At 45.1% G+C, this 27,412-nt stretch overlaps 1 protein-coding gene, 1 long non-coding RNA gene and 1 pseudogene across 2 annotated transcripts; 2 read left to right on the top strand and 1 right to left on the bottom strand.

Moving 5' to 3' along the window:
- Positions 1-586: 586 nt before the first annotated feature.
- On the bottom strand, positions 587-16,603 carry LOC141042214 (uncharacterized). The gene is made up of 3 exons (XR_012204013.1): positions 15,722-16,603; positions 14,969-15,099; positions 587-1,244 (listed from the first exon to the last, which is right to left on the bottom strand). It is a non-coding gene; the product is annotated as an uncharacterized lncRNA (long non-coding RNA).
- On the top strand, positions 1,614-3,350 carry LOC109786718 (G-type lectin S-receptor-like serine/threonine-protein kinase SD2-5; annotated as a pseudogene).
- On the top strand, positions 7,228-14,022 carry LOC109786725 (G-type lectin S-receptor-like serine/threonine-protein kinase SD2-5). The gene has a single exon (XM_073509781.1). It carries the CDS (start codon positions 12,420-12,422, stop codon positions 13,896-13,898), a length of 1,479 nt encoding a protein of 492 aa, XP_073365882.1. The 5' UTR covers positions 7,228-12,419; the 3' UTR covers positions 13,899-14,022.
- Positions 16,604-27,412: the final 10,809 nt, after the last annotated feature.

Below are 27,412 nucleotides of genomic sequence, written 5' to 3'. Positions count from 1 at the left end.
TGAAAATTAGTGAATCGGGCTTACACTGGTTTTTACTGGATAGGATAGTTTTTTTGCTGGCGTGGACCTAATGGATAGTGATGTTGTAGGCCTAATGGGCCACGCCATAGCCCTTCTGTCCCGGTTCTAGGCACGAATCGGGACCAATGACTGTGGGCCTGGAGCGAGGACCATTGGTCCCGGTTCGTGCCTAGAACCGGGACAAATGGGTCCACACGAACCGGGACAAATGCCTCCCGAGGCCCGGCCGGCCCCTGGGTGCACGAACCGGGACGTATGCCCCCCATGGGTCTGAACCGGGACTAATGGGCTGGCCAGGCCCCAACCAAATCCCTATTTTCTATTAGTGATTTGTCATGAGACTCCGATCTATATGTCTGTGAAGTGTGCTACACGTATGGAGACATAGTTGTCTATAATTGTTACCCATGGATTCTATCTTGGATCTTGGTTGAGCATATGCTTATATATAACTCAATCAAAATGTCTAACACATACGTTCACACAGATGTCCAAAAGCTTGGACTTGTGGCGAGTGCTCAAGTCATCAAGGCATGCCGATGCAGGCTCCCGGCGATCCCTCGTCGCTATCCGGGAGTACTGTTTTCCAAGTGGTCGTACGTGTTGGCCTGTTCGTCGCCGTCGCATCATCAAAGCATGCGGATCGGAGACAAAGATGTGCCTTCTAATTTGAAAAAAAGGAAGGCACGACCTACTAGTAAGTAGTACAACGCTTCGTATAAAAGTAGAACTGTAGAAGCGACCGGTGCAAGTAGAGTCGTGGCAGAAATGTCAGACAAACAAATGGAAAAATGAAAAGAAAACCAGTCGAAAGCTTCTGAAAAAGCGCCAAATATCGTTTTCCGGATTGGGCTTTTGGAAGAAGAAAGGGTTTTCTAGATTGTGCGTGGAAGAACTCAGGTTGCCTCGCCAAATCGCTAGCTCAGCTCGCTCTGACTGGTTGAAAGAAAAACAACTTGTGAATTTTACGGAATAATAAGTTCGTACAATCAAAACTTATTCATGGATTTATATAAGAAATTCCCAAATTTGCAAAAATGTACACGGATTCAAAGGAGTTATGGTGGGTGAGACATGGATCCATTAGCTTGACGGGGCATGTCAGCCAAGGAGGCATGCATGGAGGGAGGCCTCCGGCTGCTTGGACTGCTGTCAGCTTCAGCTTGTCCCCACCACCAAGCAAGGATACTTCTTCCTTCAGCTGCTGCCTCCATATTCCAGATCTGATTGCCACATCAAAACATAAAGCAGATCAGGAATGAGCAAAGATGTGAAAACTAGCAAGTTTCTAAAATATAGAAAAAATGATATGCAATTCTCTTTGAAAAGACGTACATATATAATTCGAAAGTCCTGCAAAAGTCTGGTCCTATCAAATACTAGTTCTCACTATTCCACTCTGTTAGCTGCCACACGAGAGAGACGGAGGCCTATTGCAAGTTTGCAACTTGGACCGTCTGGGCACAAATCCGGGCGCATCTGGGCACGGACGGGCTGCACGCTCCATGGCGAAGGCAACGTGTCGTGCCAAACTGGTGACTGCGGCGGCTTGCTCGCCTGCACAGGCTATGGTCAGCCGCCCAACACTCTCGGTGAGTTTACGTTTGGTGGCTTCAACGCCATGGATTTCTTCGACATCTCCGTCATGGACGGCTTCAACGTGCCCATGGACTTCCTGCCGGTGCCGATTCAGGGCAGGGAAGGGTGCGCCAAGGGGCCGCGCTGTTCAGCCAACATCACATCACAGTGCCCAACAGAGCTCAAGGCTCTAGGGGGTTGTAACAATGCATGCAGGGTGTTCAAGCAGGACAAATACTGCTGTACCGGGAGCGCGGCAGACAATTGCAGCACCACGAACTACTCCGTCTTGTTTAAGAAGATGTGCCCAGATGCCTACAGCTACCCCAAGGATTATCCCAACAGCACTTTCAGTTGCCCGACGGGCACCAACTACCAGGTCGTCTTTTGTCCCCTCATCAATCAAGCAATATCACCTTCAGCTGAAAATCCCGTGGCTCTGCCTGCGCCGATTGGGCCAACAACAACAAGCATGAAACAAAGATCCTCCACTGTGAGAAGAATTGTGACAATTCTAGCTCCCATAGGCAGCTTCATTTTGCTTACCATTGTGTTCCTCGCCACCTACTTTATACGTAAACGGAGAACACATAGACAGCTTGAGATGGAGGAGGAGGAAGAGTTTGGGGAGCTACAAGCAACGCCAATCAGTTTCACATTTCAACAGCTAAAAGCAGCAACCGAGCAGTTCGCAGACAAGCTCGGGGAAGGAGGATTTGGGTCTGTTTTCAAGGGACGATGTGGTACTGAAATGATTGCAGTAAAACGTTTGGATCGAGCTGGTCAGGGCAAAATTTTCTGCAGAGGTTCAGACAATTGGCAGGATTCATCATATTAATCTTGTGAGATTGATTGGTTTCTGTGCAGAGAAATCCCATAGGCTCTTGGTGTATGAGTATATGCCCAAAGGATCCTTGGATAGATGGATCTATGGTCGACATGACAGCTATGCTCCTCCTCTGGATTGGAGCACCCGGTGCAAAATTGTAACTCACATAGCTAAGGGTCTATCTTATCTTCACGAGGAGTGCACAAAACGAATTGCTCATTTGGATGTCAAACCACAAAACATCCTCTTAGATGATGAATTCAATGCTAAACTTTCTGATTTTGGACTATGCAAGCTCATTGATAGGGATATGAGCCAGGTGGTTACTAGAATGAGAGGCACGCCTGGATATTTAGCTCCTGAATGGTTAACGTCACAAATCACAGAGAAGGCCGATGTCTACAGCTTTGGTGTTGTGGTCATGGAAGTCATCAGCGGAAGAAAGAACCTTGACACTTCCCGGTCAGAAGAGAGCATCCATCTTATTACTCTATTGGAGGAAAAGGTGAAGAACAATCACTTGGTAGATTTGATTGACAGGAACAGCAACGACATGCAAGCACATAAGCAGGATGCAATTCAGATGATGAAGCTCGCGATGTGGTGTTTGCAGATTGACTGCAAAAGAAGGCCTAAAATGTCTGAGGTAGTCAAGGTCTTGGAAGGTAGCATGAATGCAGACAACAATATTGATCATAACTTTGTTGTTGCTACAAATGTGATCTCCTCGGTTCCACCTCTAGCTTCACATGTATCAGGGCCCAAGTGAAATGAGGCAATTCTGACAAGATAGGCAATTAGATAATGGGCAGGACAGGAGATTTTGTTATGTAAATCAAAAGCCATGATATGTTCTATCTTTTGTCAGATTACTACAATATGAAGCCCCTCATCTTTAGCTAATTTCATTTTAGTTGTTCTGTCCAGTTACCTATGAAAAGAAATTTTGTTTCGAGTTACTATAAAAAGTTGAAATTAGTTGCATGTCTAAAAATGTTACTGAAGAAGGCAGATAAACGCGCAGAAATGAAGTGGTTTTAAGTGATGTAAAATTTCCACTGAATTCTTTTTACGAAGTTACCGATGTACTCCCTCCGGTCCTTTTTACTCTGCACATTGGATTTGCCGAAAGTCAAACTTTGCTAAGTTTGACCAAATTTATATTAGAAATTATTAGCATCTATAATATCTAATAAATATAATATGAAAATATATTCCATGATGAATCTAATGATATTGGTGTTGTTATGTGAATGTCTATAATTTTTTATATAAACTTGGTCAAAATTGGATGAGATTGACTTCGGACAAACCTAATATGCAGAGTAAAAAGGACCGGAGGGAGTACAAGAAGATGGCACGGTTTCCTAAATGAAAAAGATTTTAAGGATGGCTCAAACCTTTCGAATTAGGAGAACTACTAATTGGCAATTGCATTGGGAATCTGCTCTCCCTGCACCACACCAGATAACTTAGTTCCACTTGAAAGCTAGAGGATTTTGCTATAACTTGAATCAGAATATTTAAGATTTTTGGCTGGCAAATCTACGTGGAAGGGGCTGCATACTGTACCAGAAACCACTTGAAACATCACTTCACTGTCAGCAGCTAGACAGAGGGGCTGCATACTGCACCAGAAACCATTTTCTCGGAACTTTGGAACAATAACCTATGATCCAGATGTTTACAGCTATAAAATGCTCTTGCTGAGACTATAACTGGAGCTGATAAGGAAGCTTGACAATTACAACGATGCCTCCTAATCCATTTGTTACATTTCTGGGCCAGCAGATGCACCAAAGTTACTCAGCTACTCTTATTAGAAACTGATGCCATGTTTATACTGTCACATTTGGTTGTCAACCAATATAATGTTGGGAGGTGTGCAAGACGTTGCTGGTGCCTTACTTTGAACTGCCGCTCGCAATGATTTATCCCCATCATTGTCCTTCAGACACCATACTTGTGTAGTTCGTCCCTACTGAAGAGCTGATATGTGAGCTGTTCAGCATGAAACTGTTGCACGAATGACCGATTAACGCGGGAGTCAAGTCAGTTACCTCTATCGACGAGGATTAAGTGGGTATGAGAGCGAAGAAGACGGCGGCATGGCCATGGGGCCCTCTCCGGAGTACGGCGATTAGGAGCGGTGGGCGTCGCGCGCGTCTGCAGATGGGGTGCGGCGGAAAGATGTGGTACTAGGGATGGTGGATTTCGCGGCGAGCAATGGCGGCGGCGTGTGAGGCACGGTCCAGTTCGCCGGCGCCGGCACCGTAGCGGCGAGGGCTAGCCCGCTTGGTTAGCTTGGGCCTCTATCTGAGCGCATAACTTTGATTGAACGCCAGTGGGAAATCGTCGACCAAATCAGGTTCAAAGCTAGCCGCATCCATTTTAAGTCAGGTTTCAACAACCAGACGAATCAATGTACATCAGATGATTTTCATATAAACCAAAGAACATTCATTACATTTTGGAGAGTTTTCATTAAAAAAAAGAGGAATTGTACCAAAACCTAGCATACGGCGGCACCCGTTGTCCAAGTCTTTATTGTTCCCTTCCGATGACGGCCTCCTCCTCTGCCGTCTCCATGAGCGGCGGTGAGTGAAAGTGCGGTCGCCAGTGGGAAGAGTAAAATATGGAAGACAGATCGACGCATCTGGGACTCGAGCCCCCGCCACCTCCCATGCCCTACTCATCCTCGTCGAAGTACACGACCCGTCCGTCAACGGTGGATGTGAGGTCAAGGATGGAATTGGAGGGGTCGCACGTCATCCCACCGGCGCGGCCAAACAATGATTGGTGGCGCGTAAGACGTGCAGCTGGCGGTGTTCTCGTCCGCGATCGCCTGCACAACCAGTGCCGCATATGTGTCCAGTTGTGCCGCTTGTATGTTGCAAGCGATGGCTTGAGCGTAGGCGGTCTGGTAGAGCACCTACTACTCGGCGACGAAGTTAGGGTTCGCCATAACCTCCTTGCTCGCACGCTCGCCATAGATCTGACCCTCCGCCAGCTGGTGCTGCTCAAGGAGGAGCAAATTGTAGCGTTGTTCCTCCTACACTTGCAGGAATGCCCACATAGGAGCGGGCGCTGGCTCCTCGGCAATGATGGCATTGAAGTGTGTCGTGCGTGCTCCATCCTCAAGCCGACATGCACTAGGGCGGGCTCCGACGAGGAGTCATCATCGGAGCTAGTCTCTATTGTGGGGTCATCGCCGGAGACCTCCGAAGAGCTGGTCGGCATGCTGGCCTCTATCCGCCTGGCACAACGACTCTACTAGGCGGCCGCAAGGGCGGCCACCTCGTGCTTCTACTGGGCCGAGAGGCTCTCCCAGACCGATCGATACAGGACCGTGTTGGATGGCAAACATGTCTAGATCGTGCAGTCCGGATGATTGCGGCGATTTGAGGCTGGCATTGGAGATGCCCTTATTACCCTATTGGAAGAAACGGTGAAGAATCATGGCCGAAATCACTATTCTGATCTTTTCAGAATTTTGGGCACAAAAAGACCTCTTCTAAAAATTATTTCACGATCCGACTCTTTTGAGAACCGACATAAACCGTGGCGCTTCTGGGAAATATAAAAACACCAGACACTCCGATGTTGGTAACCACCCTAGTCAAATTTGGAGGGCCATATTGGAAGGCCGAGACACTCTCAAGCAAGGGCTCATCAAGATGATTGGGAACGGTGAAATGACAAATATTCCGACAGAGAATTGGCTGCCACGTGATGAGATGATGCATCTTTATGGTTGTTTGACTCTAATCTGCCAACTTTTGTCTCTGAGCTTATTGATTCCACATCAGCCACATGGAATACCTTTATGGTTTTCTTGCCTATGAATGTTCCCATCATCTTAAGAATACCTTTATGTGCACAGAATATATACGACTTTTGGTGCTAGAACTATGAGAAGAATGGACAATTTTCTGTGAAGTTGGCATACAAAATGTTAGTATCTACTCCTCCGTTCCTAAATATGTCATTTTTAGAGATTCCACTATGGACTACATACACAATAAAATGAATGAATCTACGCTCTAAAATACGTCTATATACATTCGTATGTAGTACATAGTGAAATCTCTAAAAAGACATATATTTAGAAACGGAGGGAGTATATACAAGGGAGTGCAGGGAAACGTGGCTGAAAAGCTCGGCCGGGTCTTCAGGAAGCAATAGAGACGAGGGAGTCTGGAAAAATTAGTTGAAAATTCAAGTTCCAACGAAGATCTGTATGTTCTTATGGAGGTTGTCTAAGTAGTCATTAGTCATTACCGACCAAGAACGTAAGGGCTTACCGACACATGTGACGAACTAGCTAGTTCCTATGGGCTGTGTGGAGCACCAGATTCATGGCGCCACCGGCACTCTTTCATCGGGAGGTTCATTGATGAGCTGGATATTATCAATGCCAAGAAGCCAAGTAACTCAATCCCGGCCAAGGTTTTGGTTACCGAATGGGGCATTTTTACCAGGGGGCCGGTAAACGGGGTTACCACGGTTACCACGAAATTTTGAGAAAATTTCGAACGAAATTTATAATTGATTTTTGAATTCAATTTCTTTTAAAATAGATATAGATAGCACTTGAACTTATATTTATCATAAAAGAGCTACTAGCTAAGTGGAACGTTGTCTCCACGCATGCTGTGAGGTGCTGCCACACTTTACTATACATTGAGCGTTTGAATTCGAAAAATTCAAAAAATCAATTTTTTTTGCTGGAAATGCCTATTTTTTTGCTGTGAGGTACATTTACCGTTGTCTACGTTGATATATTATTTATATTTTTCTGAATTAGGATGATTTAGTTATGATTTTTCCAAGTTTAATGTGGTAAAAGGCTTTAGTCCCCGTTGGTGTCTCCAACCAGGACTAAAGGTCCCGTTCGAACCGGGACTGATGCCTGCGCCGCTTGAACCGGGACTAATGCTCACATTAGTCCCCAGTTCGTAATGCAACCGGGACTATTGCTCCGATCCGGCTCGGACGAAAGCCCTGTTTGTTGGGATAGACGTATAAGAGATGTATATAAGGCCACTGTTTCTAGGTCAAGAACAGAGGCTGAATATAAGGCCTTGGCTAATGCTACAGCTGAAGTGATGTGGATACAGACATTACTCTATGAGCTTGGAATTAAGGCTCCACAGGCTGCGAGATTATGGTGTGACAATATTGGTGCAACTTATCTCTTAGCAAATCCTGTTTTTCATGCATGGACAAAACATATTGAAGTTGATTTTCATTTTGTCAGAGAAAGAGTAGCTCGAAAGCTTCTTGAGATTCGGTTTATTCCCACAGAAGATCAACTCGCGGATGGGTTTACAAAGCCTCTTACCGAGAGAAGGTTGAATGAATTTAAGTACAATCTTAACCTTAACAAAGCTCCTTGAGGTTCAGATTGAGGGGGAGTGTTGGAATAGACGTATAGGAGATGTATAGGGATAGGAGTTTGTTTAAATTCTGTACCTCATCTCTATCTCTTTTTCTCTCCCGATCTCTCTGTAACGACCTTCCTGGTCGATCTCTCGATCTTCTCTGTAACTTGTATGCCAAGGCCAACGCCTAATATATACATGCGGCCCGAGATAAAGGGTTCTACGCTTCCCATATAGTTTTGCACTGTTTTCTACTAGTGTGTGCTGTTTGTCAAGCTTGCAGTCACCCTCTGGGCCATCTTATCAGCAAGAAGAAAAGCGATCCGTGAAGGCATTTTCCAAAGTCCGCAAACAGTGCACTCTTTCATCGGGAGGTTCTTTGATGAGCTGGATATTATCAACGCCAAGAAGCCAAGTAACTCAATCCCGGCCACTGCCATGACCTCCGCAAATGCTCAAAAGCGGCCAAAGGCGCCTCCTCCAAACTTTTCTAAGATTCATGTCGATTCAGGGGCCGCGGTCTTCCGTGATAATAGCAGGGTTTACATAGGCAGCTCAGCTCTATTCAATGAAGGAGTTGATGATCCAGCGATCATGGAAGCCATCACATGTCGTGAGGCACTGTGCTTAGCAGAAGACCAACAGATCAACCAGTTCATCATAGCCTTTAACCAGAGAAATCAAGGCAGATATGGAGTCATCATTAACGAGATCAAAAGCGCGAGCGGCACCATTTACTTGTATATTTATGTTTGAAGGTCGTGCTTCTAATTTTGAAGCACATAGTTTAGCTAAATTTTTCCTTACTTTAGCTCCATGGCGGCGACGTGTGTGGTTAGGCCAGCCGCATGATGTAGTTTCTATCCCACATTATGTGGATTTTGATGAATGAAGTCAGGCTTCTACCCCTAAAAAAGCCTGCCGCGGCTTCTTGCCGTAACACTGTGCTTAGCAGAAGACCAACAGACCAACAGATCAACCAGTTCATCATAGCCGATCACTTAGGCGTCGGCACACGCCATAGGCTCCCCTAGATATCTATGCTATTATTTTGGCATATGTAATATCGTGTGTCTGTTTTCACACTATATAAGAAGCCTATGATAGAATTGTCCCATAAAGACACGATTCCATAATTCGTCTACACACGATACAACTCCAAGTCCAATTGTAACCTACCTTATACACAATATTTGACATAGCTCCAACAGTTTGTGAGCTGTCAAAACAATGATGTGATTTCAATTTATGCCGTCCACAAAAAAGGTAATTAGCATGAAAGAATACTTGTAAGTGCATCTAGTGCCCCTTAGTGATTTTAGTGTATTGAAGATTTATAGATTAAGGGACTAATGTGTTTATGAGTGTACACAGGCCTTATAAGTCTCTGAGGAGTTTGATATATCCAATGACTGTCGTCCCCTGAATGTCTTCATCTGAAGACTTTGAAAATGAGGAAATTGGTGTGACCTTGAAGATATTGATGTGAGGACTATGAGGCGTGAAGACTTTTGTTTTGGTAGTTTCATTTCCTTCTTTTTGGTCATAGGAAACACCGTACTGTTAAAGGGGTCGAGGTAATATTAAGGAAAAAATTTCAAGTGATGCTCATCTCAAAGCCTACACATACCTAATCCTTCGAGTGAAGCCTTTGAAAATCTCTTGCAGTTCAGTCAATTTCTTCTGTGACAGAGACATTGTTCTTCTGGTCTCTGAGGAATTTGTTCTGACTGAGGAATTAGGAATTTGCCAGTACGAATTGCCTATAGTGAGGAACATGATAGCCCAGAGGAATTTCATGGTTCGAACTTCCGACAGTTGATGTTCTTTGCGCCAGCTATCCCAAATATCTTATCCACATAACGGTCATATCATCAGGGGCATTTACGTCTTATCATGTCGGGCTGCTCCCTGGCTATAAATAGCCATCCCCCTCAACCACTAGCTGGTTGGCTGCTCCGAGAGAAACTAACACTTGTCATTTAGAGCATCCCATCCTCCGAGGACTTTAAGAGAAAATGATTAGTGAAAAAACCCAACATCCCAACACCTAAAACCCAAAGTGATTGGGCATCACTGAAGAGATTGTTCCTTTGTGGAACCGACGTTTGTTACCTTTGAAGACTGTGCATCTTCCAGACGGTTAGGCGTCAAGGTCTAGAACACCGAAGAGGAATTGTGGATCGCCGAGTGACCAAGTCTTTGAAGGTTTGGAAGTCACCTTGAAGACTTACCACGAGTGATTGGGTGAGATTTGTGTGACCTTAGCTCAAGGAGAATACAATAAGGGTTGTGTGTCCTGGGACTGTGTGTCCTTTGGTTTAAATACCAAACCACTCCAACCAGACGTACAACTGTCACATCAGTTGGAACTGGTCTACTAAATCACTGTCTTCACCGAGCTACTGATTCTATTTTCTCATCCTTTCATTTCCTCGTTTATGTGTTGATGAAATTGATCATTACTGTTTGAAGACTTTGACTAAAGAGTTTCTCAATTTCCTCAATCCTATTTCTTCTGTCATCTTGTCTTCTGCCTGCTTATCCTGATTACATGCTACCTATACTCTGTGTATGTTTTATTTCATCATGATGACTATGCTACTGTCTTGTTATGCATGCACCTGAGTACCTTTTCCGCTGCTTGTATTTCGTCACTTAGTTAATTCCTCAAGTAGTAATTCTTCAGTGACGAATTTGTAAAAATCGTCTATTCACCCCCCTCTAGTCGATATAACGCACTTTCAGTACTCTAGTCTATACTCTACAGCAAAGGGACTAGCTGCAGCTGCAAGCAGGCAAGTTGTGTTTCGAAACAAGTCTTTGGATGAATATGACTTCACAAGGTCGAGTTGTTGTTCTCCAGAAGTACTTAGAGAAAAAAAATGAAATGAAGAGGTGAGTGGAGTACATACCCTTTTTCCATGCCCAAAAAATTAAATTCAGTTTTTTGTGTGATTTTTTTGAACTTTTTTGTGAATACACATACACATGTATACTAAGGATGTGCAAAATTTCACAGCATTATACTTTCACACGTGGCGTGCAGAAAAAAGACAAATTCATATTTTAAAACAGGCCCTTTATTTTTGGTTTTGCGACGGATTTTTTTGTACAACCTACAAATCACAACATTTAAAAATGAAATTCCAAATGTTCGTGCGGAACACATATTTGTTTCCATGGATTTGTTTTCACTTTTTTTTTTGAAACTTCGGAATATGCTTTTTGATTTTTTTTAAATATACCGAGCTTCACACAAAATCTGCTGAACATATAAATAACGGATAACAAGCAAGTCATTTTGGCTCAAATTGATGTGCTGCAAACCTGAGTAATTTTACACATCCTTAGTATCCGTGGGTACCCGTTTACCCTGACATGTTATGGGTATGAGGAAATATTGTACCCGTCGACGGATATGGGTATGGGTGATGGGTAAGGTTTGGGGCGACGGTTAAGGGTATAGGGTGGCTCCACCTGTACCCAAACCCGGCGTCATCCCTACTCGAGCAGGTGCCGCGCAGCTTCCTCCCAGCGCGATCTTGTGATCCAGAGTGATTTCCACTCTATGAAACAGCAGCAACGAGGATACTGCTAGTGCGGCCTGACACTCGTGACAATCTCAGATTCGGCGTGACAAAATGTGTCACAAGGATCACAAGGTTTTGCCACCCTCATCTGGACGCAATCAAGGAGTTATGGTGAGTGTGACATGGCTCCATATGGTTGACGGCATATGATAGCTAGCCCAATCAACAAGGCCTCGAGCTGCTTCCAGGCTTCCGCACTCAGCATGCTGCCAACCCAAAGGTACTTCTTGCAAAGCGTTATTCACTGTACATCACTGCTGCTAACTAAAGATTCTGGATCTAAAGTGTTGCAACAAAGCATATGACAGATCGGTGTAATGAACAAATTAGGAGCCGGATTCCATTATAATCATAACGGAACAGATGTCCAGAACAAAGAAACTGAAAACAAAGATGTGCAATCTGGGATTAAATACTCAGTCTACCACTGTGTTATATGATCTAATTATATTAGAAGTCTAGAAGTATTTTATTTTTTCTTTTCAAAATGGACACAGAAGAGTTTGCCTCATTCCGTAACTAAAGAGTTGAGATACATTAACAAGCAGGAAAGAAAAAAGGCTCTGACATACACAAGGAAAAAAATGTCCACTCTCCCAAGATGATATTTTGCCAAAAATCATGTTCTATATGATAAAACCTATACAAGATTTGATCGCATTTTTCTGCCGTGTTTGCCGATTTCTTACAACCAAAATCATCAAACAACGCACTATACAGATGCCATTCCATTTTTTTCTCTTGAAGACGTACAGATATAATTCGAAAGGGACAAACAAGCAAACAAGTCGACAAGAATGTTAGGCTGTTTTATGCTGACCCTTGAATGATTCAGCAGACAGGTCATGTCCCTGTCTGCAATCTCCTACCACTCTAGGCTGTCTGGTCTGCTATCCCCTACCACTCTTCCAATCCGTTAGCTGTCAGTCTGTCACAGCCACAGGAGCCCTATCACAAGTTTGCAACTGAGATACTGGTTCAAGTTGACGGGCGCAATGAGAAATCATAACACAAATGGCAGTGGTGAGTACCTCTTCGGCTCTCCGCCTCCTGCCTCTCCTCCTCCCCATTGCCATCATATGGCCAGCCGCTATTCCGGTTGGAGCTCGTGAGAAGCTCGATCAGGGCGGGAAGATGCCCACTTGTGCGACGGTCGGTCAGGACGGGAAGGTGCACTTGTGTGCTATGATCAACCAAACAATATCTCCTACAGCTGAAAGTCCCATGCCTCAACCCCCGCCCAAGGTAACACCTACGACCCAAAGTGTTGTGCCTGCACCAACAGCCAATGTAACACCTACGGCCCCAAGTGCTCTGCCTGCAACTATTGGCCCAACAAGCATGAAAGTGAAATCCTCTTCTATAAGAAGAGTTGTTGCAATTTTAGCTCCTGTAGGCGGCTTCATTTTTCTTTCCATCTTGTTCCTCATCACTTACTTTATACGTAAACGAAGAACACAACGACATCATGAGATGGAGGAGGAAGAGTTTGGGGAGCTACAAGCAACACCAATGAGGTTCACATTTCAACAGTTAAAAGCAGCAACCGAGCAATTCGCAAACAAGCTCGGGGAAGGAGGATTTGGATCTGTTTTCAAGGGACAGATAGCTGATGAAAGGATTGCAGTAAAACGTTTAGATCGAGCGGGTCAGGGCAAAAGGGAATTTTCTGCAGAGGTTCAGACAATTGGCAGCATTCATCATATTAATCTGGTGAGATTAATTGGTTTCTGTGCAGAGAAATCGCATAGGCTCTTGGTATATGAGTACATGCCAAAAGGATCCTTGGATAGATGGATCTATCATCGACATGACAATGATTCACCTCCCCTGAATTGGAGCACGCGGTACAAGATTATCACTCACATAGCAAAGGGTCTTGCTTATCTTCATGAGGAGTGCATGAAAAAGATTGCCCATTTGGATGTCAAACCACAAAACATCCTCTTAGATGATAACTTCAATGCTAAACTTTCTGATTTTGGACTATGCAAGCTCATTGACAGGGATATGAGTCAAGTGTTTACCAGAATGAGGGGCACACCTGGATATTTAGCTCCCGAATGGTTGACATCACAGATCACGGAAAAGGCCGATGTCTATAGCTTTGGTGTTGTGGTCATGGAAGTCATCAGCGGAAGAAAGAACCTCGACAATTCTAGATCCGAAGAGAGCATCCATCTCATCACCCAATTGGAGGAAAAGGTGAAGAATAATCGGTTGATAGAATTGATTGACAATAAGAGTAACGATATGCTAGCACATAAGCAGGATGTAATTGAGATGATGAAGCTCGCAATGTGGTGTTTGCAGATTGATTGCAAAAGAAGGCCTAAAATGTCCGAGGTAGTCAAGGTCTTGGAAGGTGCCATGAATGCAGAGAGCAACATCGATCATAACTTTGTTGCAACAAATCAAGTGTATTTCGGCGCTGCTGGAAATGTGGTCTCATCGGTTCCACCTCTGGCTTCACATGTATCAGGTCCCAGGTGAAATGAGAAAATCTTGACAAGATAGACAATTAGATTACAAGCAGGACATGCGATGTTCTTATGTAAAGCAAATGACAAGTCTGTTGTATCTCCTTAAATTATTATAATCTGAAGCCCCTTGTCTTGAGTTAATTGTACCCGCAAAGTATTTCAATATTGCAAACCTTCTTGTTCTACAGCAGCTGGACTGAATTTAGTCATTAGAATGTTCAATTTTTTCATGTAATGCAAGTCTGTTTTCAGATCAATTAATGCAGGTATTTTTCTAGTCATTGTAGTTGAAATTAACAGTGTTGGAGTTGTGTCGAATATTGTGTACAAGGTAGGTTACAGTTGGGCTTGTAGTTGTATTGTGTTTAGATAGGATATGGAGTCGTGTCCAATTAGGACACTTGTATCCTAGACCTCTCATATATAGCGGGGGTAGACACACGACGTAACCTATGCCAACATAATAGCACCGGAACGCAGGGGAAGCCGGCGGCATGTGCCGGTGTCCAGGGCGACCGGGTGCGGTATTGTAGCGATGTCACAGGGAGGAGCGCCCATAGTCAGGCCCCGGGGATGTAGCCATATCGGTGAACATCGTTAACAAATCTTGGTGTCGTGCTCATGTGATTGCTTGATCCTCGGATGATCGACGGAGTGCCTCGGATTTATTCTAACAAACAGCATGTTCCAAAATGCTCCCAGGATCCAACAAAACAGAGAAATTGACAGAATGAATGGTATTTGGAAGTAGAAAAATTACAAGTGCTTTAAATTTCTCCCAATTTCCAATGTGTTTTCCTTTCATAATAGGTTCTGCTATATATGCTTAGTAATGTGTATCGTATAAGGCATTTGATTTTTGAATCAGTTAGCATTTTGATACTAGTAAAGTGTATTGCATCATCATACGTTTGGATAGTTGGCCATGTCTCAAAGTTTGTAGATGGAAGTCAATCAGGGTATGCTGCTCATCGATCTCTACTACTATGACCATGAGAATCTCCCTATTTACCAGGCTATATGGCATCAATTTCACGAGAATTTGACTATTAATAGAACTAGTCGGAAGTTGCTGCATACCACTCATGTGACTCAACGGTGCAGTGGATTGGCTGAATTCCCTCGGCAAGCTGTTCGTCAATCTCCAGTGGATCTCCTCAGTTCCACCTCTGGCCTCACATATATTAGGCCCAAGGTGAAATGAGACAATCCTGACATAGAAGCCAATTAGATTATGAGCAGGACATGAGAATTTCTTATGTAAAGCAACTGACATGTCTGTTGTATCTTCTCGAATTATTACAATATGAAGCCCAACTTTACCTGAAAAATAGTTCGACATTGCAAACCTTGTTGTTCTACAGCGGCTGGGCTGAATTTGTGCATTAGAATCAATGTTTTAAATTGCGGGCTATGAAAAGTAGTGACGGGCCTTCAAATCAGCTATAGCGGGCTATTTGTGAAGACGATCATTTAGCAGTATCCTGCTGAAAAGGCTATAGCAGAGCTACAGCCGGCTATTTAAAACTATGATTAGAATGTGTGTAATGCATGTCTATTTTGAGATCAACTAAATCTACCTGTTACCGGACATCAGATTTGACGACAATCTGAAAAGTAATAGCACTAGTCAAGACTCAAGAGGTGCACGATGACTATGACTTCACGGTGCAGTCGATTATCTGAATTAGTCCTCAGCCGTCGCTGGGTGCTGAATCGTTGCACAAGTGATCGATTGACAGCAGGATTCCCAAATCTGTACTAGGCGCAGATGATTCCTAAATCTGTGGTGAACCATAGCGAACATCCAGTACAAATAGGAAGAAGGTTCACCTTTCCTGATGCGGCGGGGTGGCGGAGGAGGTAGACAGCAGCGGCAGCGGCTGACGGGAAGAGATGCGCAGCTAGGGCAGAGTGGCGGCCTGCCACAATAAGCGCACGGGCAAGACCAGAAGCCATCGCCGGAGCGCCGCCAAGAAGTGTGATGGGGCGGGGAAGGAAGCGGAGGGATATCTTTTTTGTTTTCTTTTTGAGGGAAGTGGCGCGGCTTGCTCTCTCTCTGAAGTCTGAACTGAACTGGTATCAATCAGGTTCAAACTGCCATGTTTTGATGTGTTGACATGGCAATATATTTGAAAGACTCATAGTATTATTAATGGTCGTATGGTCCAAGCCAGGGATTAAATTTGTAACACCAACGTGCTGCCATCTCTCCCGTTGTTCCTCATGCATGCTTGTGCAGAGCTTTGCAAGGCCAGAGACTGCATATTATTATCTGGATTATGGAACTGCAGAGCGTCTTGCAGACATACGCTGACAATAATTTTCAGAGACAAGAACTGGTTAGGTTAGCTTGTCCAGCACTAATGAGATAGAAAAAAACACCTCAGCTGACAATATTGCTCGATTTCCTCGGAAGCGGAAAATACGGCTCAGACCTATATATATCTTGAATCATCACAAGAAAAAAAAAACTGTAAAATGCTACATATATGGGATTCTTTTGCTCCTTTTCACCACTACAGGTAAATAACAATGTTGGCAGTTGGCGGGGCAAATGATTTGTTTTCTCAGTGGCCGTTTGAGGATATATATTGGTGCATTTTCAATCCAAAGATTTAAGACTTTTTGAGCTTGCCAAGCTGTGTGCTCTGTCTGGAGCTACAAGAACAATGGATGAATGGAAGGAACAGACCTGCAAAGTAGTAGTTGGAAGGTGTACAGGACAGGAGGCAGCTGCCGTTCCTATCCTGTGACACTGGCAGCCACAAACTCTTCCCAAGGCTATCCTTTTGGAGGATACTTCCCAGTCCTGAGAAAGAGACTTGTGAGAGAGTAACCTGAGAGAATTTCAGAAAGGTATTTTTTATTGTGAAGTACCCAGATTTGTTCAGTAGCCAGTAGCCACACACACAAACACATACATATCTATCATTTCTCATTTTCTCCCCATGAGGTTCTTCTAAACCTAACACCACCCCAGCCTTTAATTAAACAACAATAGATAAACCCTCCTGGATGTTCTATCATCTACCTCCAGACAGACCTGTAATGGTGTTTGCCACTGACGGAGGCACTTCATCAAGAACCTCATCGACATCTGTAATGTTGAGATATTCAGGAGAGAACTCGGGCAAGGGTAACTCTCCATCGAGGTACCGCATAACAAGGCGTATGAAGGGCCTCGCCACAGGTAAAGGGTGCGAGCACAACAACCCAAGCTTGAGCACCAGCTCCGCCTCATCAGCAGCATATTCGTGCAGTCTTGGGTCAAGAGTGTCGACGATCGAGCCGGAGCCGGAGCCGGAGTCTTGGGTCAAGGTTGCGGCGGAGAAGCCGACATATACTGTGGTGCCATGCGTGTAATCCCAACACATGCAGAAAGTCAGGAGAATACGACAGTAGCGGCAAAGTGGGCTTGGACATGGGGACAACAGCAAGTGTGACATCGAGCTGGTTGTTAGAGCTGTTATAGTCCACCCATACCTGCATCGGATTTCCACTAGAAAGCCTCCACGCCTTGAAGCTTGGCTCAGCATAAGCGTCCGTGTCATTGATGTAGTAGCCCGCGGTTGAAGAGCTGGCAGATTGAGATCAATACCGATATGGTTACCTTATATATCTTTGAGCTCAAAGTCTTTGACGCAGTCGAGCTCTACGGCGAGGAAACGGTTTGTAGGTTTGTACTCGTATGGATTGGCGAGGCCCAAGTATGGCCCTGGGAATGTATTGTACAAGTATGGGGTGACAGAGATAACGAATGCCATCCCATCGCTGGAACGACCAGAGTGGTCAGGCCGGCGTGATGGCGAACACGAAAGTGGTCGAGAAGATGGCCAGGGTAACAGCTTTGGGATGGAAGCCGTGCCCCTGAAATATTAGTGTTACTAAATAATTATTTCAGTTTTTTTAAATTTTGGTCAAATCTGGTCAAACTGTGGTCAAACTATGGTCAAACTACTTATTCAAGAAATATTAGTGTTACTAAATAATTATTGTTTTTTAGAACAATAGTTTCAAACTCAAACAGTGAAATGTGTGACTTCATGCTCAAGCTAAATTACTGAGGGTTAATAGGATTGACATCTTACTATTGTCTGGAAAACAACAAATGCAGTCTTGGAAACGAGGGAGAATATAACCCGAAAGTTAGGCATGCTTAGGCTGGAGTAGTGAGAGGATGGGTGACCGTCCGGGAAGTTAGATGATTTGGAATGATGAGGGGTGATTAGAGATTAGAGGTTAAATTGAGCAGTGATGAGGGGTGATTAGAGATTAGAGGTTAAAAAAATTCAGAAATTTTTGAAAATAAAAAAAAAATTCAAAAAAAAATTCAGAAAAAATCATAAAATTTCCTTTAGTACCGGTTGGTGTTACCAACCGGGACTAAAAGTGGACCTCCAGGCAGCGGCCACGTGGAGGGCCTTTAGTCCCGGTTCTGGAACCGGGACTAAAGGCCCTTTTTCTACTAGTGTGAGTAGCAAGGAATCGACATAGCTACAGAGAAATTTCTTCGACGCCTCGACCGGGATCAGTGGTTTGTCATGGGTAAGTTCGTTTCGAACATGCCATACACGCCATAGTAGCATGAGCATGAGCATACGCTGGGTCTCATCTAATTGCTGGAGGCAAAGAAGGAGCCATTCTGGTTCGATACCTTTGAGTGAGTCATCAGCCGGAAGGTCCCAAACTAATCTCATCACAGTCCAGAGATTACGTGCATGTGGGCATTGAACCAGTGCGTGAAATGTCGTCTCAATCTCTTGCCCACAGATGGTACAGATCGCATCATGATCAAGGTGATGGCGCAAGATATTTTCTCTGGTGGCCAAGTCCCCTCTGGCAGCCTTCCACGCGAACACCCGTACTTTAGGTGGGGCGCCGCAGCTCCACATCAACTTCCAAGCTGGTCTTGACCCATCTGGACGTCCACTCGACTCGCCAATCTCTCCTGTGTTGCCATGAGAGCCATTCTATATGCTGATCTGACAGAGAACATTCCATGGTTGTCTGGCTGCCAGGCAACGCAGTCCTTTTCCATGCTTGTCTGGCTGCCAGGCAGGAACCTGATGGTGCATGTCCAACTGACGGAACACGCATTGCACTATCTAAAAGATATATGTGCTATATGAGGAGTAGGGCATTTTAGAGACCGAGCTTCATAGAGTCCTTTATTTTAAAAAAATCAAAATTCTCAGATTTCAGTTTCAAAAAATTCTGGAAAAAATACACATGTATGCAAGGATGTACAGTGTATGTGTGAAAAAACAGTGTATGCGAGAAAAGGGCTTATTTACTACATGCAAGAAAAATTCAGGATGAATACCTTGAATTGCGAGCTGCACAAAAAAACCAAAATCATGGACTTTGAAGATGAATAGTACATATGCTAAAAAGCCTCATATTTGTCTTTTTGTATAGTTCACATTTTAATGTATTTTGACCGAAGACCAGACACATCTCGGACCTCTCGTTCGCCCCGTGCCTCTCCCGCGAGAGGCCGGGCGAACCCTAGCCGCCACCTCTTGAGCCCCCTCCCCTCGCCGCTGCCGGGCAAAGCCCGGCCGGCGTTGGCGGCGGCGGGGACTCTTCTTCCTCCTCTTGCTGCGGGGCGCAGCCGCTCGGGGAGGACGCCGTGCTTTGGCGTGGGGCACGGCGGCGGCGCCCGACGCGCGGCGGTGCGGCAGGGCTGCGGCGGCTGCGAGGCGGCGGAGCAGGCGTGCGGAGGTGATGGCGGCCGCGAGGCCTGGCGGGGCTGGGGGCGTCCTCCAGGTTGACTCGTGTTGCTCCAGATCTGTTTGGCGCGGGTTGCGGGCTGCGGGTGGCCTGGACCAGCAGCGGCGGCCTTCTCGGCTGTGGGCATTGGTGGTGGTGGTCTGGAGGTGCGTGCCCGCCGGATCTATCGCCTTCAGCTCGGCGGGCGACACAGGATGGGGGCAGCTGTCCGGCGTGGCAGTTGCTCCGGGTTGGGGCAGCGGCCGGGCGTGGCTGTTGCTCGGGCCGTGGGCAGCGGCGCGGGGAGGTCCGGCATGGGTGGTGGCCTCCTGGTGGCACGGCGGCTACACGGTGGATCGGCAACTCTGCCCACGGCGACGGCCGGCTTCTCCGGCGTCGTCTCGTCTATGGTCGAGCCGTATCGACCTTCGCTTCCTCTCCTCATCGTCCGGACACTAGTTGAATCGAAGGGCTGGCCCGCTCCCAGCTGTGTTCCGTCGCTCGTCTCGTGCCCGGTGCCGCAGGACCGAGCTCGTCTCGCGCCCGGCGGTAGGACCGAGCTTGCCTCGCGCCGGGTGCTGCAGGACGAGATGATGGTGGCCAGTTTTGGCCGGCCCATTGGGTCTCGGCGCTGTGGGCCGCCCAGGGGTGCGAAAGGCCGGGCCTTTCTGCTCGTCTCTTTGGTTGGGGTAGCGACGGGTCTCGAGTGAGGTGGTGCCTTGGTCTTGGATGCCGGGGCGGCGGCCCTGGTGGTGGTAGCATGGTGCTCCTGGGCAGAGGCCGTGGCTTGGTGCTGCCCGGTGGCCATGGCCGTGTGGGCGGCGTGGTGGCCGGGGTGTGGCGTTCGGTGGCGGAGAGTGTTGGTCGGGGTGAAAACATGTTATATCCTTGGACGGACCGGCGGCGGCGAAGCTCGTTCCCTTCTTGAAGGCATCGTCGTGGCTCTCATTGCCCGTTGTTTTGCTCCAGCGGAAACTCTGACCCTCGGGTCGGGCGGTGGCGGCGCTCCGGTGTCGTATCCTTCCTGAAGGCGCCGTCTTCGAGCCCACGGTTCGTCGTATGCGGCTTCATCTCTTCGTAGCTAGGGGTGGTGTTGCTGCGCTCAGCGCCTATGTATCCTGCCTTGGGTGTGTGCGTGTATTGTGATGGCGTGCGTTTGTACCCGAAGTTGTTGATCGTGGCTTTATATATAAAGCGGGGCGAAAGTCTTTTTCGGTAATGTATTTCGACCTGAAAATTTGCACACGTGTAGATTATGTATCTAGGTATATGTGTATTTATTTTCAGAATTTTTTGAAACTAAAAAAATTGAATTTTGAGGTTTTCAAATAAAGGCCTCCACGGAGCTCGGTCTCCGTTTGGCATTTTCGCTTCATGAGGCTATTACTAATTTAAACGATATACATGGAAGAGAAATCGGGAAAGATTGTGCAGGCTACTAGTTTGCTTTCTGTTATCATCGCAGGGAAACGCTTTTGCATCTTTCAAGCAAGAAAGCCTGTCACCTGGTCATTGAATCTGTAGAGATGTTTTCCGTCAGTAGAAGCTGCTCACCTGGTCATTATTCACCCTTAGTATAAACTCCTCCTGTAGCAAATATGCCCAACAAATAATCCTACTCTTCTTTTGAACTAGCACGCAACAGCGTACTGAAAATGGTAGATGTGTGCGTGCCTCTCATGGCAGTCCTCCGTCTACAAAGTTGGCTTGAGTACATACTGAAACCGAATCCGTTCTTAATTACGGGTCACGGGATGTTGTTCGGATAAGCAAGATTACATGGCATCACTACAGGATCAACAAGGCGCAGCAGACTGGCTATTATTCTCTACCATTCAAACCACTGTTCGACCTTTCTGCTAAAATGACTGAACACGTGGACTTTCCGCACCCAGCATGCCACTTTGTAACACATTCTACAGCAATTTCCTGTCATCCTGTTAGTTCAGGCCAAATAGCATTTTGCACACTCTCTAGTCACATATCCTACAATGCACTATAGTAATTTCCTACTATTAAGCGCAAGGGAAAAGAAGAGCACTGATGGATCAGGACCACATTAGATCGAACATCGACGGCATGCTTTTCATACCACGGCTGCCAGGCACACACAAACAAACACATAGCTCTCCATACTTGGGCAAGAAACACTCATTGTCGAAAAGCTGCCAAACACAAACATGTAAAAAAACAAGATGTAGCAAAATCCGACTTGAAACGATACTCAGAAAGCTGAAATTCCCAGGAATAGGTGTTCAAAAGTATCTTGCTACATTAGACTAGAATAGCATGATAAGTTTTTAGATAACACATAAACAGTGCCGACCACATTGTGGCCGTGTAAAAAAATTGAAATGACCTGGAAGTCCACCAGAAAATTACAAGCTAAGAACGCAACCTCACTCGGTGCCGTCCAGTCCCGCATCTTTGGCAGTAAACAACTGCTGCGAGAATGGAGAACCCTCTGGCTCCTCGCTATTTTGAATGGATCCAATTCTATTGAGTCTGACTCATAGTGATCATTTCCCTGTAGCAAAGAATGACCTTGGTTATCAAAGGATTGAACAAACGGGATCCATTTACGCAGAAGTAATCTGAAAAAGAAATTCAATTCTATCGTCTTCAAGGAAAACAGAAATTTATGTTTTCATTATGGTCTAACAGAATGACAATTACTTAGATATGTGCATATCGCTGGAAAAGCATATGAACAACTACAAAGTACTGGCTAGCAGTACCAACCTCACTCCTAGGGGAAGAAAAAATCTAGTGTCTGCCAATTAAATTTCTACAACAATAATTTCAGTTGTGTAAATGTCAAAATGACCTGTAGGCTGAGACCGAGACCGTGCCTACAAGTGCTTGTTTTGGTCCAATGGGTCCAGATCTGATTTGATATAACTCTCTGACATGCAAAAGATCCAAAATTTGTAAAAATTCTAGAACAACTTACTGGCATTGAGATGCCAGTCTTTTCAAACCACATCAGATTAGCACACACAAACATACAAGTCTAACTGATACTTAGGGAAGAAACTCTCCTGGCTGAGCAAAAGAACTGCCAAGCACACACATGTAAAAAAGCATGACAGGATGAAATCCGACTCGAAATAATATTGGGTAATTAAGCTGAAATTCCCCGGATTAGGTATTCAAAAGCATAATACAATACATACTTGCCTAGACTAAAGTGCGCACACAACAAGTTTTTCAGATTACATATAAACACTGTCGGCCACATGGATGCGATGCAACAAACTTGGCGACAACTAACAACTGTAGCATCCCTTCTTCAGCTGGAGAAAACAAAAGCATTGATATGTTAGTAACCTGATGCAGATACACACAAAACCTAATAGTAGCACCTACGAGTATGTAACAGCATATTAACAAAGCGTACGTACAAACTCATGATCAACTCAGGAACATAAAGTAGAGCTATATCATATCTCCTCATAACAAAGGAAGAGCCATATCATATGAAATTAAAATAAACGCTTTAGCCTTTTGACAAAAAAATAGGTGATGAAATTGAATGAGGTGAGTGATGTTTGTAATAGCAAAATGGGCTAGTAATATATTGCTTTCAACTTATAAATTATCAAACAGCAAAACCAAAGGGAGAACTTTGGGCATACAACATGTGGACCATCTACATATCATTTATGATCATCTGCATATCATTTATGATCCAACATGAGTCTTTTTTAATTAGCGTCGCCTCCATTTCAATTGTTTCGATGTGTTATCAGCATGTGTGAATCCCTATAGCCGAATGGACAGTAGCTTGAGGGTGCATGCTACCCACACTGGCTGCAACATATCTTCCAAAGAGAAAATCAAACAATCCAAATCTCACAACCTATATTCAGAAGACCTTCTTACCTATTGACCCATTTCAAAAAATTACCACATCAAACCAGAGTCATCCTGACATTGTCAGCTCCATTGGTTCCACCATCAATGGTTCTGCCTAGCTAGAAGCATAAGAACTCCGACAGTTAACACCAGTTCCACAATAAGGATAGATAGATAGGAGAAGGCAACATAAGACAGTTAGAAAGATGAGCTGAGAAATATAACTTGAGCAACATAATTCACCAATATAACTTATATCTATAGATATGTTATAAGTCACTCTTGACACTAGCAATAGATAAACAAAACCACATCTGGTGTAAAATGCAATTAACGTTCATACAAGCAGCATACTTAGCTATCTCATAATGGAGAATTTAGCTTGTAAGGAAAAAAACATGAGCTGTAAATTTTCTCATGTGAACTCATACCTCGTAATGTCAACTAGACAAAATTATGCCAAAACGGACTCTAGAAACAAAGGTGTTATTGGCTATTCAGTTTTAAATGAATGCATTCCAAGACAAGAAATGCAATTTATTTCTATGTGCTACAAACATAAAAATCACCTAAAGAAGGGGTCATGAACAAATGAGAAATGAAAAATATTTAAAGAAATCATGAATTTAACAGAGATAATAATAATAATAGATAAACTAGCTAGGGCGCTCAAACTATCCAACTAAGTTAATCATTTGACATTTGATTTGGTATCTTATAATACAAGCACATGGAAACATAGCATATAATAAAGTACTATGGCTACAAATTCATACATCTAGCAAAGGTGCAATTAATAACCAAGTTTTATCACAGGAAATTGCTTACTAAGTTTAAGTTGTAAGTGGACATTTAAGAATCAAAATAACTGTATGCAAGAAATCATGTAAGGAACATAACTAGATTGCGTTAAGATATAAAGACCAAGGACGAGCAATCACCTAGTGGATAGAAACTCGTAAAAGTATAACAATAATGTGTAGAACCGGTTCCATTAAGTTTCCTGGCTTGCAATAACTTGGACTGAACCATATAGACGCCGTCGTGCCTAGCCAATAAGATTACATTATTATCCTCATCATACCCCACCACTTTAAGTGATTCGTAACTCTGCTCAGTCCGAGGAGGGACCTTAAGAAGTTTACTCAATGAAACAGTCTTCTGCAATAACCATATGGCAACACCTTGACAATCAACCTTCCTCTCCCACATTTGAAGCTCAATGTGAGACAACGCAGCAAGACCAACAGCGCCATCCTCTGCCTGAATGATATGAAAGTTGTCGAAATCATCCATGTTCATACCAGGAGGCCCCTTTATGACAGCAAGGTTCTGCGTCCCCAAATCAAACTGAAGAATGCTATCTCCCTTATGCTTAGCCGGCCAGTAAAGGGCATTACCTATAAGGGTGCTAGGAGAAACACCAAAAGGAGTATCATCTGGAGCCTCTGTTGAGATGATATTGCTCCATGTGTCAGTCTCGGAGGAATAAACGCAGGCGTATGGATGCTTACATTTTCTGTGGGACAACAAGACCACCTTGAAGGGGCATGAGTGGCGGTTGTCGTGCACGTGATCACGGACGGCAGCGGCGCAGAACACTGCCCCATTGACCAAGCCACCAATTCTCCTAAACCCCAGCGGAATGGACACACGATGCTGCTGCTTGCTGGTGATAGGATCATACACAACAACCTCTTCACGCACCCAGCCGTCGACGATGACCCAGCTGGTGAGGAGGACGCGGCCGTGGCGGGAATCCAGCACCTCCCTCACCTCGGAGTTGCTGTAGCGTTGTCCAAGGGAGAAGCTCCCGGGTAGGATGCGGTCGGGAGCGGGGGGCAAGCAGACGGGGGTGAACCTGATCTCATGGTCGCCGTGCTGGAAGAATCCGAGGAGGGGCGGCTTACGATGGCGTGTATAGAACCGGTGGACGAACTTGTGATCGACGACGATGCCTCGCCATGGCTTGCAGACGGCGGATGCGCGGGAGAGAGAGTGAAGGTCCAGGGGCAGGCGGAGCAGGATCTCCCTCAAGAGATCCTCATCTTCAATCGGTGAGGCAGGCGGGGTGGAGGTGGCTCATGTCTTGCTAGCTGGCAAGAGGAAGAAGGAACGCACGAGACGAGTGGGGACTGGGGTTGGTTTCTTTCTGTCTGCTGCTAAATGCTAGGGCTAGGCTAGGCTAGGCTAGCGGGCTTTCTGTCTGCAGAAGTGGACTGGGGTTGGGCCCTACCCCTGACCGACCCATCAAGTGCACGCAACTCTCTTAGGCCAACTCCACCGCGCGACCCCAAACGGACGTCTGTTGATTCTGTCCGTTTGGGTAAGGATTTGGGATTGTGTCCGGGCGTGTCCTGGGATGCGGTGGCCATGCGCCCAACGCGCGGCCGCATCCATTTGCCCCATCCTGTCCGTCAGGGCCAAAAATGCCCATATTCACATCAAAACTAGTTTACACGTCCAAATATTTGTCTGAAAATTAAAATAGTTTTACAACCCAATTGAAATTGTCCTTAATAAAAAAGTTTTACAACCAAATCGAAATTGTCTTGACTGAACATAAAATGAACCAATACGTCTATTGATTGCCAATGTGATCCCACACGTTCTCAACCAAGTCATTTTGAAGATTCAAATGACTGTGCCAATCACGCATCTCACGGTGGAATTGCACAAATTGTTCAAATATGGCCGGGTCTGGTGCAGGGGCTCAATATTTTCACCTTGATAATCAAATCCTTGGTCGAAGATACTCGCATCACGCTCGTCCTCGACGATCATGTTATGCATGATCACACAAGCAGCCAACACCTCCCAAAGCTTCCTTTCATCCCATGACAGTGCAGGGTTTCGAACGATACCCCACCGGGATTGAAGCACACCAAAAGCACGTTCCACATCCTTTCTAGCACTCTCTTGCATTTGGGCAAATCTCTTTCTCTTCCCACCTTGGGGTTTCGAGATTGTCTTCACAAAAATTGACCACTGAGGATATATACCATCAGCTAGATAGTATCCCTTGTTGTACTGGTGGCCGTTGATCTCAAAGTTGACAGGTGGGGAGTGGCCTTCTGCAAGCCTTGCGAAGACTGGAAAACGCTGCAGCACGTTGATATCATTGTGAGAACCTGATATTCGTCCGTTTTACCCCAAACGGATGCACCCGGACAAGATAGGATCGCGCGGTGGAGTTGGCCTTACCTCAAACTTTCAAACAAACAAACAAAATTTGCATGCAACTCTTGTCGGGAATCTGAATGCCAGTGAACAATGGAGACATACATACAATTTGATTTTCAGGTCGTCAGAGCTCAGACTATGCACCATCCATTCATGTTAATTGAGTCTCAATTCTACTAGTGGGTCATGTACAATTTCCTCACCCGATGTTTGACAGTAATTTCGTTACCATATGTTAATTCTAGGGAAGCTTCTTCATGCCCCATAATAATAATAATTATTATTATTATTTTGCGATCATAATGCCCCATAATTAGCTCCTTCACTTCTCCGCTCTGCCCCGATGAGCACACGTACAATACTACTTTTAAAATATTTATTATTTACTCTTCAAGCTTAGACATTGAACGGAAGCGGAACATGAACAAGTGCGTACATTCTCTCCGCGGCATAGAATATTTTCTAGAAATAATTATTGAACGACGCAACCGAGTGGCAATACATCTTGCTCGTGCCGAAGCAAGAACACATAAAAAACAAAATACATCAAGTACATGGTATCGACCCAACGCAAATAAAAACCTCCAGACTTAGGGAGTTGACTGATGCAACCCGGATTATATGCCATAACCATAGTAAAAGGGAAACACTAGCAGATAGACGGTGCAGAGTCCACAAGAGACCACATGAGAGCTCTGATAAAGGCAACGCCGGAACAACCGGCAGAGACCACTGAGTAGTTGTCATGAAGGAGATGTGCTATCGATA

This window comes from Aegilops tauschii, chromosome 3 (genome assembly GCF_002575655.3).
Source record: "Aegilops tauschii subsp. strangulata cultivar AL8/78 chromosome 3, Aet v6.0, whole genome shotgun sequence".
Classification (NCBI taxonomy): domain Eukaryota; kingdom Viridiplantae; phylum Streptophyta; class Magnoliopsida; order Poales; family Poaceae; genus Aegilops; species Aegilops tauschii.
The sequence above is the reverse complement of the archived record's forward strand: the minus strand, read 5'-3'. Positions and strand labels throughout refer to the sequence as shown.

Bases quoted from the DNA above. Each gene is read 5' to 3' on its own strand.
- LOC109786725 (XM_073509781.1), top strand. From the start codon at position 12,420: ATGGCAGTGGTGAGTACCTCTTCGGCTCTCCGCCTCCTGCCTCTCCTC.